The sequence below is a fragment of the Fragaria vesca genome, linkage group LG6, assembly GCF_000184155.1.
Source record: "Fragaria vesca subsp. vesca linkage group LG6, FraVesHawaii_1.0, whole genome shotgun sequence".
NCBI lineage: Eukaryota > Viridiplantae > Streptophyta > Magnoliopsida > Rosales > Rosaceae > Fragaria > Fragaria vesca.
In genome coordinates, this window is record NC_020496.1 from 17,830,171 (window position 1) to 17,843,499 (window position 13,329).

At 37.3% G+C, this 13,329-nt stretch overlaps 2 protein-coding genes across 2 annotated transcripts; both read right to left on the reverse strand.

Moving 5' to 3' along the window:
- Positions 1-6,927: 6,927 nt before the first annotated feature.
- LOC101299686 lies at positions 6,928-7,582 on the reverse strand. The gene is made up of 2 exons (XM_004303264.1): positions 7,261-7,582; positions 6,928-7,153 (listed from the first exon to the last, which is right to left on the reverse strand). The coding sequence occupies exons 1-2, from the start codon at positions 7,415-7,417 to the stop codon at positions 6,954-6,956; spliced, it is 357 nt and encodes a 118-aa protein (XP_004303312.1). The 5' UTR covers positions 7,418-7,582; the 3' UTR covers positions 6,928-6,953.
- A 1,012-nt stretch (positions 7,583-8,594) lies between these two features.
- LOC101299973 (phospholipase D alpha 1-like) lies at positions 8,595-13,329 on the reverse strand. Its single transcript, XM_004303265.1, has 4 exons — positions 13,164-13,329; positions 12,799-12,904; positions 9,429-11,328; positions 8,595-9,282 (listed from the first exon to the last, which is right to left on the reverse strand). The coding sequence occupies exons 2-4, from the start codon at positions 12,895-12,897 to the stop codon at positions 8,849-8,851; spliced, it is 2,433 nt and encodes an 810-aa protein (XP_004303313.1). The 5' UTR covers positions 12,898-12,904; positions 13,164-13,329; the 3' UTR covers positions 8,595-8,848.

The window sequence follows — 13,329 nt, forward strand, 5'->3', positions numbered from 1 at the left end:
CGATTGTATGAGCGAATTGCCTGATGAAGTTCTGTGTCACATCCTCTCTTTTCTACCCGTGGCAGACGCTTTTTCTCTCAAGTTACTGTCTCGTAGATGGAGCCGCCTCCATGTTCCTCTCTCGAATCTCTACTTCAATCAAGAGACCATCTTTGGAAGAAAATACGACTCTAGTGATGTATTATTAAAGCTCAAGTCTGAATTTGTTGAAAAAGTTGGATCCGGCTCCTCTAAAGTGAGCAAGCCATAAAATTAGTAAATTTCATAAAATCTCTAACCTCTATCTAATCTAATGGCTCAAAAATATCCACATGCATCAATTCATTACAAAAAAATGTTGAAAATTCTTTTCTATATTGACAATAACTCTAAATGCTTTATTTCTCTTTTTATTTTTTATTTTTTTTATTTAACCTTCATCTTAATTTATTCTCTTCTGTAAACGTTTGCTTCAACTCCATGGATTTTTCAGCAAAGCAAAGTTGCAATGATTCATGGTGCATATGAATACATCGGTGCTTATAAGATTATTGCAATATTCATAAAACAATTGTGATTACCTTAACCGAATTATAAACCAAAAAGCTTTGGAAAAAATTGGGTAGATCGATCGCTGCCTACAGTTCAATTATATACAGAAAAACCAACTATATTGGAAAACCCATGGCCATCATCTCCAGAAATCAATATAGAATGCAAATTACGAAGGCTAGAGTTTAGAGACTACGGGAAGAGAAACCAGTGAAACCACTTTGGAATGAATGAAACTAAGGCTTTTCATTCTTTTCTATTCAAAGCTGATCATCAAGTTTATTTATCAATTCATAATTTCAGATATGAAGATTCGCTTGATCAAATATTGATGAAGATATATATCACGATATGCAACCACTTTTTTATTGTTTTTTTTTTCTGAGAAAAAACGAATTTTATAGAAATAAGTGAACAAATTTTCAAATAAATGATTTTATTTAACATAGATATATTTGAACCATTAGATTAGATGTAGGTAAGAGATTTTATGAAATTTACTAACTTCATGGCTTGCTCACTTTAGAGGAGCCGGATCCGCCTATGAGAATGGAACGATCCAAAACAGCTATTTCGCTTGTATTCAACAGAAGATGGAAAAGAAGCTTCTTGGATGGAAAGCAAAATCACTAAGCTATGCAGGCAAAGAGGTACTCATTAAAGTTGTTGCTCAAACAATGCCTTTGTATCCTATGAATTGTTATTTGCTTCCTAAAGGCCTTTGTGATGATCTTCATCAACTTTGTGCTTCCTTTTTCTGGGGAGATTCTGTTTAAGATACATTGGTGTCGCTAGGAGCGTCTTTGTCTCACCAAGCATGAAGGCGGATTAGGGTTTAAGAACCTATATGCTTATAATTTGGCAATGCTTGCCAATCCAAACAAGGGTGGAGATTACTCACAAAGCCTGACTCTCTTATTGCACAATTGTACAAGGCCAAGTATTATCCGAATTGTTCCTTCTTCGAAGCAACTATATTGGGGATGCACCTTCGTTTTCATGCAGAAGCATTCTTGCAGGCAGACCAGTCTTACAGGGAGGACTTCAAAGACAAGTTGGTTCTAAAACAAGCATTCATATATGGTCTGAGAAGTGGATTCCACATTGCCCTCAGTATATGGTACAGATAGAAACCACCTCAGTGCACCTTGCAGCTAGTAAGTGATATTATTGACAGTAACACAAGGACTTGGAATTTAGTCCAAACAATCTTTCTTCCTGATGTAGCGGAGAAGATCTGATGCATCCCTCTCAGTCAAAGACAAAGAGATGATCAGTTTTGTTGGAATCTAGATAAAAATAAATAAAAAGGTTTATTCTCTATTAAATCATCATATTGGCTTGCAAGAGAAAATGTTATGGGCAATTCTCTAGCCTTGACTTCACATGGAGACCCCTGCAAGGAACTTTGGAAAAGACGTTGGAAAGCTCGAGTTCCACATAAAGTCCAAACACCATCTGGAGAGCCTGCAATGGTATTCTACCTACTAAAGATAGACTTTCAAGGGACTTACAGGTGATTTTAACTGTCTCTTGAGGGAAGGAACCCCGAGGTAAATAAAGTTTCGTATAAGAGAACAATTACCGATTCTCTTATCTGCTCCTGTCTCTGACTGACGAAGGAGTCCCACTACACGAAAAGAAAGAAGGTAGGAGCGGTGAAATGGTTATGCTCCCATCGTTTTGAAACTACTATGCATACTTTGTGTCACTGCCCTCATGCACAGAAATTTCTTTCTGAGGCACCCTTCAACTTGGGACAGCAATTGCAACAGCATACTGTTTTTAAATGGTGGATGTTTGATATTGCACTCACCTTGCCTCAAGACACTTTTGAAACGCTGCTCACAGTTCTAGATGCTTTATGGAGGAACCGAAATAACATGATGTGGAACAACAAATCCCAGACTCCCACCGACATTGTCCTTGGTTCACTTTCATGGCTTCATGATCAAGTTCCAAGCTCTGCACCAGTCTGATACTGCACAGTCGATTCAATTAAAGTGAAGCAGAGATGGAAACCGGCTAAGGCAGGTTATGTCAAGCTCAATGTTGATGGAAGTTATCTACCTCAGAAAACTATTGGAGGTACTGGAGGTGTTATAAAGGATGCTCAAGGTCATTTCCTTGCAGCATTTGCTAAAACGGTGCCAAACATTGCTTCTGTTAAGCATGTGGAACTCAGAGCTATTAAAGAAGGCCTCCTTCTTGTACAAGAGTTAGCTTGGCAAAATGTTCAGGTGGAATCAGATTGTGCTGAAGCAGTGGCTGCAGTCAATACAGTTTGATATGAAGGAATGACAGAAGCAGGCCTTACAGATGATATCAAGGAGCTGATGATGAACATGACTTCTGTCTCAGTCAAGCATACTCCCAGAATTTGCAATTGTGTAGTGCTGTTACATTTGAATATTTTATTTTATTTTGTATTTATTTGGGTGAATTTATTTAGGTGTTACTTTCAGTTTTTTTTATTTTGAAAAAACTGTTTTGATATTTATTTGTGTAACTCATGGTGGTTACTTAGTTTTATTTGTTTTTTTTTCTTGTAACCTATGATTATTGGTTATTACCCTATTAATCGCGGGAAGTGTCCTACTAGCCTATATATACCACCATTTGTTGCATGAAGAGATGAACCATGTATACTACAACAACATATTCAGCCATCAACTTTCCATCAAAATGCCCCAAAAGAGTCTTGTGTTTTTAGTCGGCCAAAGAGTGTTCTTGTGGTGGAGCTTTGAGTTCCTCCAATTTGTGCTGATTGGTGTGAGTCATACAACTTGTTGTTGAACTGTTATATCCTAGAGGGGACAAGTTAAGAGTCTAGTGCACCGATGTTATTCCACAAAAGGCTTGAATCTCCTTAAAGAGAGCGAGATACCTACGCCTTAGCCTATTGTCAACAAGCTTCTATTATTTGAAATTATAATTTTTATTCTAATTTCTTGTAATTTCACTAACATGTAGCTCACAGGTTAGCTGCAATGGCGTATGAGGACAAACACAGTGGAGTATGGTTTCACAGACCTCCAAATCCTATCATTGATGTACTAAACTTCGATTGTACTCAAGCTGCTTAAAGCTATTGCTATTAATAAAACTAACTCTTAATTAAAATAAAAAATAAAAAATAAAAACCCTAAATAATAGTAATATGGTCACCCGGATTTATCTTTATAATGCATGTATCCAAGCACCATCTCATGATCTCCAAAATTTATTCTAAGGCTATTGAAGCTATCAAAGTATTCTTCTTTAAAACATGTGAATACTTACAAGAAGTCTAAGAAAGGATGAAATCAGGATAACTCTCGATCAAAATAAGTAACATGTGAAAACATGTGAATCTTCACTTTAATTACTAAGGTGCAGAGAAGGAGTGATATTTATAATAAGTAAAGAAATATTAGATAATAAATTGAAAAATGATATGATAAAAAACACAATAGAATCGTGATACAGATAAACAGGCAAGACGAACATGAACGTTAAGAGAGAGAATATAGGACAAGTTAAATAGACTAAACTCTGTTCGAGTATAGGTAAGTCGAAATGTTTTCATTTCCTAGTTTCCTTCTCTTTTTCTTTAGAGAAATCAATAACTAAGGGAGTTGGCCAAGGAAGGCTATAGCTCACCTGATATTTGGCACTTTGAACTCGACTCTTATAATCCTGTGGCTATCAATTCATCAAAACAAAAAAACAAAAATTGCCAACATATCAACTTGAGTCATATTACATACCTTTTGTACACCCACCCTCTCTTTGCCTGCCACTACGTTAGATAATTACTAAATAAGTTCAAGGTTTCCAGCCACTCCCTTTTAATTATTTGTTAGAAAGAAAGAAAAAACAAAGGAACTCATAAACAACCAGGACTGAATTTATTTAAATGAAAATGTGTACTAGAAACTTCGAAAGGGCAATTCTTTGCATTTGGCTCTAATTTATTTTTAAAAATTAGATTAGAAATAAATAGTACAAGCTTCTTAATGTAAAGAATGAATCTACGATTCTTCGACTTTTAGTTATGCTCAAAAACAAATTCATTCCATTGCAACAATGTTTGTTTTTATAAACAAAGTCTGCTACTTGATTGCGGTATGACCATGTTGATCAAATTCATCTTCTAAGTAAGCTGTAGAAACTGATATGTAGCCATAAATTATAATTTTTGGTTGATTCATTTGAATAGACTTAAAACTAGGGACAAATTATCTTGTTTCCATATTATCTCTAAAGATCGTAACAATAACACTTTGCGCTCTTTGCACATATCTCAATGAGATAGCAAACGATCTTTTTGGTTATCGATCGAGATCAAATGAAGGAAATTTTGAGATTGTCTAATGTTGTCTTCAATTGATTTGGAAAAGAGTTACCTTACTTCCTTGTAAGGAACTTTTTCATTCTTAGCTTCATGATAATGATTTATTTGCATAGATAATCACTGATGGGAAGATCATTGAATGATACGATCTTTAGGGGAACATAGAGCTAAACCTTTAGTAAGTACCAATGTTAGCAGCTGTCTATAAAATGGACTAATCTTGACATGAGTTCTAGTTGTGCACAATCTCAAACATTTTGTTCCATTGTTAAACATCGGGTGCCATTATTAAGAGGCTTGCCTCTAGCTATTGTGTTAAGGTTAACTTTGATGGTTCTCTTAGTGGAAATGCAAGGTCAAGTGGATTTATTCTGGGTTGCAAATGGAAGACCAATTTCTGCTACAGTCGACCATGTACGGTCTTATTGATACAAAGGCAAAAGGATTCACAAAACTTCAAGTAAAAGAGAGTCCCAAGTTAGTAAGTGACGCAGTGAATGGTTGTATTGATCCACTTTGGCAGGTAATTAATCAATCTCATGGAAGACATTCAAAAGTTTGCTATATTGATTTTGATCTTATTACTTCTAATCATATTTTCTGTGAAGCTAACTTTTTAGCTGATGTTATTTCTGTATTACTTCTATTTTGTGTTGGAAAGATAGAGTTCTAAGTAAGCCTTCTAGAGCTTTTAATTTTTGACATTGTAAAGCTTTAGTTTATAAATACTCTTTCCTTTATATGAAACTTCAAGAAACGATGTCCGGTAAGATGATATATTTAGATTTGATAAAAATAATGAGCCAAGTGATGAATAACTCGGAGCCACTCCTTTTATTTCGAAAAGAAAAGAAGACCACAAGGGAGATGGTACTGTCCATACAGTTGGTTCGGTCAACTTCGTTTGGCAGCTCAGGCTAGTTGTAAAATCACATCTTCCAAAGATCCAATAAACTCTTATTCAACGATTAAGCTCCCCTTGGTTTGCTAGTTGGCAACTCAAACAAGTACTACATGGACCATTTTTGTATTCACACTTTTCAAACACACTTGAAACTAGAACTTCACTCTCAATGACTAGCAAATCGATTGTAAATTTGTGCATGAAACAAAATACCAACAACTCTTTTGTCAAAGTCTTGCAAAAGGGGGGCAATGTAGATTGCTAGTTTGTCCACGGAAAAGCTTATACTCGTATAATTTGTGATGGATTCTAAATTAAGCAGTAAAAGTGAGCATTGAGGATAAAATTTTAGTAAAAATATAAAAGAAAATTACGCAGTCATTCTTGTTTTTTAGACCAGAAATACAACATCATGATGATCGCACATTTTGAAAAGCTGGTGAAGTTGTCAATGAACAGTTCTATTTTTTGGTGGGTGGTTGAACTGATACATTTCATTGAATAGTTTCAACGTCAGCAAAATAAATATAAACGGTCGGCTTTTACTTCAAAACGTTAGCAAAATATATAAGCTGACAACAAAATATAAAACAACAAGAATGCATCTATAATCAATAATTGGTTTTTGAAACGTCTTTTATATATATATATATATATATTTAAATTAAACTCTCGATTTAGCGCCAAACCTCTCACCGCTTGACATAACCCCGATTGCTTGATTGCTTTTTCCCTTCGATGATTTATTTTTGCAATTGATTTAAATGGTAATTCTAGATTTATGAAATTAAAAATATAACTTGACATGAAACTGTTTCTTATATATATATATATATAAAGGAAATTACTATTACGTGAGTTAAACTCATAACTTCCCACGTACTAAATTGGAGACTATATCACTAGACCAAATGATACTGAATATATGAAACTGTATTTAGCTATTGGAAAAAGAAACTTCATCGGAAAAATTGAAAAAAGAAACTTCATCGAAAAAATTGAAAAAAGAAAATATCAGCACAGTACAAACTACAAAGTTCGATGTATTCACAGCCCATATTTGGAAAAGAAGAAAACAAAAAACAGAATTTACAACCACAAGAAGACCATGGCGGGTACCAGAGAAAAAACCAACAAAGAAAAGCTGCGAAAAACCAGAAACTTTTCTGTGGTAATCAGTACTCAATATGAACACGCCATCCTCTGCACCCGGTCTCTAAGAATTCCACTGTACAAGGCAGCTTGATTCTCAGGAATTTGGTTTCTGCAACTTCTTTCAACTCTTTTAGACGACGACTCCGTAACTCTCTCCACCATCTTTTCCTCCTCAACATTCTCAGCAAAACGCACTTTCTTTTTCTTTCTATCCCTCTTCTTATCACCTGAAACAGAACCAAACCAAGAAGTTAAAAAACCATAAACACGATATCTTTGATTGAAGTTTTCAAGAACGAGAACAAGAAACAGAGCAAACCACAAGTCTACGTACCTGAAGACAAGCAAGACCGCAGAGTAGGACTTTGCTTTGTTGTGTTCTGGGGTTCTGGGAGAGTTTGTTTTCTGGAGAAAGCAAGAAAGACGAGGGTGCTGGAGATGGCCATGGCGGTTGCCAAGACCAGACCTTGAGAGCTTAGCACAGAAGACATGGCTGGGACAAAACTATAAGGACGGTTGAACAGAGAAGAGACTGGAGGCTTGGAGAGAGAGAGGAAGAGAGAGGGAGAGAGAGGTCAGAGGCTTTTATATCTGTAGAAACTAGTTTTTCTTTTTTTTTAGGAACAAAGTAGAAACACAGTAGTTGTGCCTAGTGCGTAGGAGAAGGTTGGTTTATATAGGGACTCTGTTTCCTAGCACATACACGAACTTAGGTGGAAATTTATTAATGAAAAAACAAATGGGAAAATATTAAATTTGGGATTGAGGGGTTGATTAATAAAACCGAACAGGTTTCTGTTTCGGATTTTAATTTAATGACAGTTAAACACAAACTGAGTACCAACTAATTTGTCAAGGCACAACTCCGGCTATATGAGCCTGTATTTACAAGAGCAGTTTAGTTGTAAATTGAAAAATATTTGAGAGCATCTGGATTCCTCTTGTGATTTGGAAAGAACAAATAGGTGTTGTGATTGGTATTTGGTTTGGCTAATTGGCTTTAGTGGGTTAGTTCATGGTGTTTTCAATAGAAAGTTGGAGAAAGGCCCAAAGAGTCTTTGGGATGAGCTATGCAGTCAACTTTTGTTGGACTTCTGGAGGAAGGGAATGGTCGTATTTGTAGGCATGGATAAGGTGTGGCAAGGACTACAAAAACCGATGAAATGTTGTTGGTCAGGTCATACTTGGGGAACTGCTGTATTTGGTTGGTTCTGTGCATATTGCAAGATTCTAAAATCTGAACCCTTCCCACCCAAACGATTCAGTAGGTATGCCAACGTTGGTTTCAACCATTTTACAGCACCAGCAGTCCAGCACCATGTAATATTGTTGGCCATCTTGTTCTTGGTGTATTAGATAATTTGATGCTCTATTTTGTGTTGTATTAGGTATAAGAATAGGTTTGCTAGGTTGAGGATCGTTGATTTGGCTCCCGAGTTAGAAGAACGCCTCGTAACTGTAGTAACGAAACCTTGTTACTTCAACTTCTTTGTGAATTTTGGTTTCATTATGATCAAGAAAAGAAAAGAAAAAAGAAAGAACAAAACAGCATCCACCTCTTGTAATTTGTGCTCTTACGTGTCGAAAAGATGTTACTGGGTAAATAAGAGGAACTAACAAAGAAACGAATGAGAGACTTGAGGACATGAGCACAACACAAAACAGAGAGAAGAAGAAGAAAACAAATAAGAGGAAATACACTAAAGCAAGCATGGCACAAAAGTGAGTAGCTAATATCACATCATACATCACTACTAAACCTGCTATGAACATCCTGCTATAGATAACGTCTCTGCAGGTTGTAACACACATAGATTTATTAATCTACTATTGCGAAACAATAAAAAGAAAAGGCAATGTAGCATGTTCTTACTTTGACAAACCCAAACTGAGAAGGGGGAAAGAAAAGAAAAGAACACTCTTCAAGTAGTAAGGATGGGAGGAAGGTAGTCGGATCTGGCACCTAGCACTCGAGCCTTGGTGTCAGGGAAGAATTCGAATCCTGGCAACTCTGTGACTTCTCCTTCACTGGTAACTCCAACAGGATAGCGAAGCAGGTGACCCGGCAAATCATGTTCCAGTGTTTCACTTGAATAGAGGTCCCAGTATTTGTCAGCAATCTGGTTGACCTTTTTGATACATTCAACGCTTTCTGGCTGGAGGAAGGTCTCATCCAGCATGCCAAGGTGCTCGTACCACAATGCCATACGGAAACCATGGATCTGGCCACGTGCTGGCTCCCTGACTGATAGATGATGTGGTTGGTAGGCTCCCATGGCTATTTCAGAGTCCCTGGCACCATCCATTGATCTCTGATTGATGTTGGCAGATCCAATGATGATGTATTCATCATCGACTGCAAATAAAAAAAGAAAACGATTATGTGGTTGGATTAATCATGACAGCACTAGAATCAGCACTAATCTGGTATCAGGTGTGTAGAAATATGGGAACGTTTAAGCCATTCAAGGAAAAAAAAAAGCTTACAATGGTACTACATACCTATCATCATTTTGGTGTGAACATAAATCATGAAGCGCCGGGCTTCCTGAGCTCTAATATAATCTGAATCTGCCTCAGGTGCCTCAGAGGGTTCATATTCTCCGTCCTTCTTCACCTCCCGATTTCCAAGGCAGAAAAATGTCAAATAGTTCCTTGGATCCTCCTCAACACCATGTTTATCAAGTGCCTCCTTAATATCTTTGTACATCATTTCCATTGTCCTCCTCTGCCAATCTAATATGGCCTGGACTGATGCGGACTCTGGGATTCCCTCTGGCCACATTGGTACAACGACATAGACAGTAAACCTCTCCCCATTCTCTATCTTGTCAGCAATCTTAAGCGAAAGCTCCCTAGGAATTACATGCGAAGCACCAATGTCTTCAGGTTTTATACCATCAGCTGCCCAGGCAAAAGAGCTACCAAGAAAATATTGATTTTCAATATATATGAAGTTCTTTGCCCGGCGAATAGCATGGATATAAGCATCCTGAATGCTTCGATCAATGATGTTATCCTTCCCACTAACAAGCCCAGCTCTGGCTGCATCTTCAGGCGTATCCGGGAAGCCAAAAGCAGCTCCTCCATCAATTGATCTGAATAACTGTACATTCCATGTCTCATGGTCATCTGGGAACATAACAGGAGATGGTGGAATAATGACATTCTCAAGCTCTCTGAGCTGAACAAGTACATCTTTACCACCTTGCTTTCTCCATCTCTGCTCAAAGTTAAACAACACATCCCAAGCAATAGGCCCTTCCAGCCGAGAGTGAATATCATGCCAAGGTTCTCTTGGCCCACCTTTGGTAATCGATGCACCAGTAAAATTTGGCTGATGGAAATCATCATGATGTGCAGTATCCAATGTCCTGAAAAGTGAATGGAATGGGGTATCGTATCTTCCATCACACAGATCAAGACCCCCAACAAAACTCACAATTCTTCTACTCTGTGATCCTCCATTTGGCATTTCACTATCGACAACCACAATCTTCTGATGATGAGTGAACATGGTAGAGATTTGTGCCCCCTGAACAATGCTTCCACCACCATCGGGATTACGAGGGCATAAGACACAGTTGACGTCAGTGTTCTGGAAAAACTGTGCAGTTTCCTCATCATGGGTGGCCATCAGTCCATCTTTTTTTAATAAACCAACCGAGGTCCTATCATCCCAAACAAGCATAAGAACACGGACACCTTCACTTGCTTTCTTTTTAAGTAACTCACCAATAGTGATATCTCCACCTGATTTTGGCCTCCTTGAGTCCCTTATTAATGAAATTTCAGTATAAACTGACCACCCAGTAATGTAGATCAGGTGTTTTGCATTAGTGATTGCATCAAAGATATCTTCCCAACATCTGTGCGGCTCATAATACTTCCCTCCAGCAAGAGGAATTTTAGGAATAAATTTATCCGGGACATGAGCATCTTGGAACAGTGAAACCCTACATCCTTGTCTCTGAGAGAAAAATGTAAATGGAACTCCAGGAAATTTAGGACTCTTAATACCTTGACCCCAACTGCGGTCCTTTGAAACATGAAAAAATTGTAGTTTCACATGTATCTTGGGCTCCCCATGAACAGGTTTTTTTTTGTCATCCAAAATTTCAGCCCATGTATCCACTTCTTCCCCTTCAATAAGTTGTTCAACAGGTACATACGCTCTTCCAATTAATGATGCTCCAATAGGATTAGACTCCTTGACTGTGAATATAACATTTGCAGCAACATGGGCACAATAAATGTGGAAAGACTCAAACCACTTGGGATTAGAGGGTTCTTTTTCTATAACTCTGGTCCGACCAACCCTAGCTCTTTCCAGATCAACGGTTGCATAGAGTTTGCTAACTCCTTTGCCGAGACCAACAGTCTCTTCAAGTTTTCCAGTAATCTGCAAAGTAAATTTCATCAGTACAAGGCACAATTATGAAAGTACGAAAGCAATAGCCTATGCTGATTCTGAAGTTACTAATCGATAAAGAAATTGTGAAAATGGACCCCTACAAGCAACCTTTAATTCTTTAAACTGTACTTAAGTTTACCGACCAGAAAAGTGGGGGAATGAAATGGAGGACAATTATGATGATAGCCTAGTGTTTCCTTGTCAGTTAGATTTGTGAACATGCTTTTTAAAGGAAAACAAGCTCCAATCAGAACATATCTGTTAGAGAACAGAAAATAAAGGCAACTGAATGGATACAGGTTTTCAACAACCACCATATACACGGCACATACATGAGAGACGCTATACACTTCCCAGGAAAAACACAAGAACCTCCTCTTGAAACAGTTATTTAAGCAAAAGACATTACAATCTTTGTATGCATACTAGTAATCAGCACTGTCATATGCAGTGCAGGGCGTAAATGGGACAAACAACCATTACTAGAAAACAGGGATAGCTGAAAAACAGAAGATCCATCTCCACTATATGAAGCAATCTCCTGTGCATGGTGAAACATCTCTTTTCCATGTTCTTATGCATGAGAGAAAAGAAAGCATTTAGTATATATCAAACATCAAACTCCACAGTTATGTTCCAAGCTATAATGTGAGAAAATAGATGTACAGAATCTAACTAAATAAGTAACTAAAATCCCAGTTAATAATTTTGCATGCCAATGGGGAATAAGCAGAAGCATCTGGAACAAGAAAAGGCTCTCAGCCTAATTCTGCAGCTGAACTTGAAATATCGAAAGCCATATACTGACATTGTTTAAGGCTTCGCGCTCGAATAACATGATCCCAATTACTATCAAACACTCCGTAAAACATAAAATTTCCATGTCTGTGAGTTAGATCTCCTTACACATTATTATGCAGAAGAGAAGAGAGCTTTCAGTTAATCAAATACCCAAGTACCCACTCCAAAGAGTTTAGTCTAAATCAAACTTCCAAATTGCTTGGTTTGAATCAAACAAGGCTTTCAGTCAAGCATTGTTTTCCAAAACATAAAACCTCGTGCTTTTCCTTACTCATCATGGACATAACACATAAGACTGAAAGATCTAAACCTTCATCTTCAGTGCATAAATAAACTCCATCCTCCATTTTGTATAATAAAAAATACTATGATCTCAACAAGTTCATAGATCGACCTGGGCTACAAATTGATATCTATATCCAAACGGTCCGATTCCACTTTCTTTTCCGTTTTCCAATATTAGGATCACATTTCACATTTTGGAAAACAAGCAGATCAGTAAACCAGTCCTACAAGTTGCAAAGACTATCACAAACACACACAAAACACAATCAGATAGTAACAGAACAAATACACGGAAGCAAGATCACAGATCACCATTATCAGAGCTACGATCCATATGCATAAACAAAGATACCAAATCATAAAAGTATATACCTTCCGGAGGAAATTCCCACTACTACCGTGTAGCTTATCAACCTCATAGATCGTAGCATGAAGAGTCCCATGAAGCCAATGCTCAGCCGCGTCACCCATTTCTCACCTGCAAACAATAATGATCAGCCAAAGAAAACCAAAAGCCACTTCTCCTCAAATCCCAGAATCACAAACAACCCAACAAGATCAAAACTTTAACACGAAACCGATCCGATCACACAGAAAAGAAAAAAAAAAAAAAAAGTAACCCAAGAACAGGAATTTCATTTAGTTGTGAATATATAAGTGAGTGTTAGAAGTTTTGATCATGATGAACAGTGATTGAGAATACAATTATCATAGTTGGGTTGAGTTGAGGGACTCACGTTTGGGATGTGAGAGAGAGAAGGAGATCAGAGAGAGTGGAAGCAGAGCAGGAACAGAGGAGTATGTGAGGATCTGATCCGGTATTGGCTCTGTGGACTTTATATATAGTAAATGGCGCTCACTCTTACACCCTCATAATGTAAAAAGTAGCCAGATCCGTATAAC

Coding starts and splice junctions, on each gene's coding strand:
- LOC101299686 (XM_004303264.1), bottom strand. CDS start 7,417: ATGTCTTCTGTGCTAAGCTCTCAAGGTCTGGTCTTGGCAACCGCCATG. Junction 7,154..7,260: donor GCGGTCTTGCTTGTCTTCAG/GTACGTAGACTT, acceptor GTTCTGTTTCAG/GTGATAAGAAGAGGGATAGA.
- LOC101299973 (XM_004303265.1), bottom strand. CDS start 12,897: ATGGGTGACGCGGCTGAGCATTGGCTTCATGGGACTCTTCATGCTACG. Junction 11,329..12,798: donor GTGGGAATTTCCTCCGGAAG/GTATATACTTTT, acceptor TTTACTTTGCAG/ATTACTGGAAAACTTGAAGA. Junction 9,283..9,428: donor TCACACCAAAATGATGATAG/GTATGTAGTACC, acceptor TTTTATTTGCAG/TCGATGATGAATACATCATC.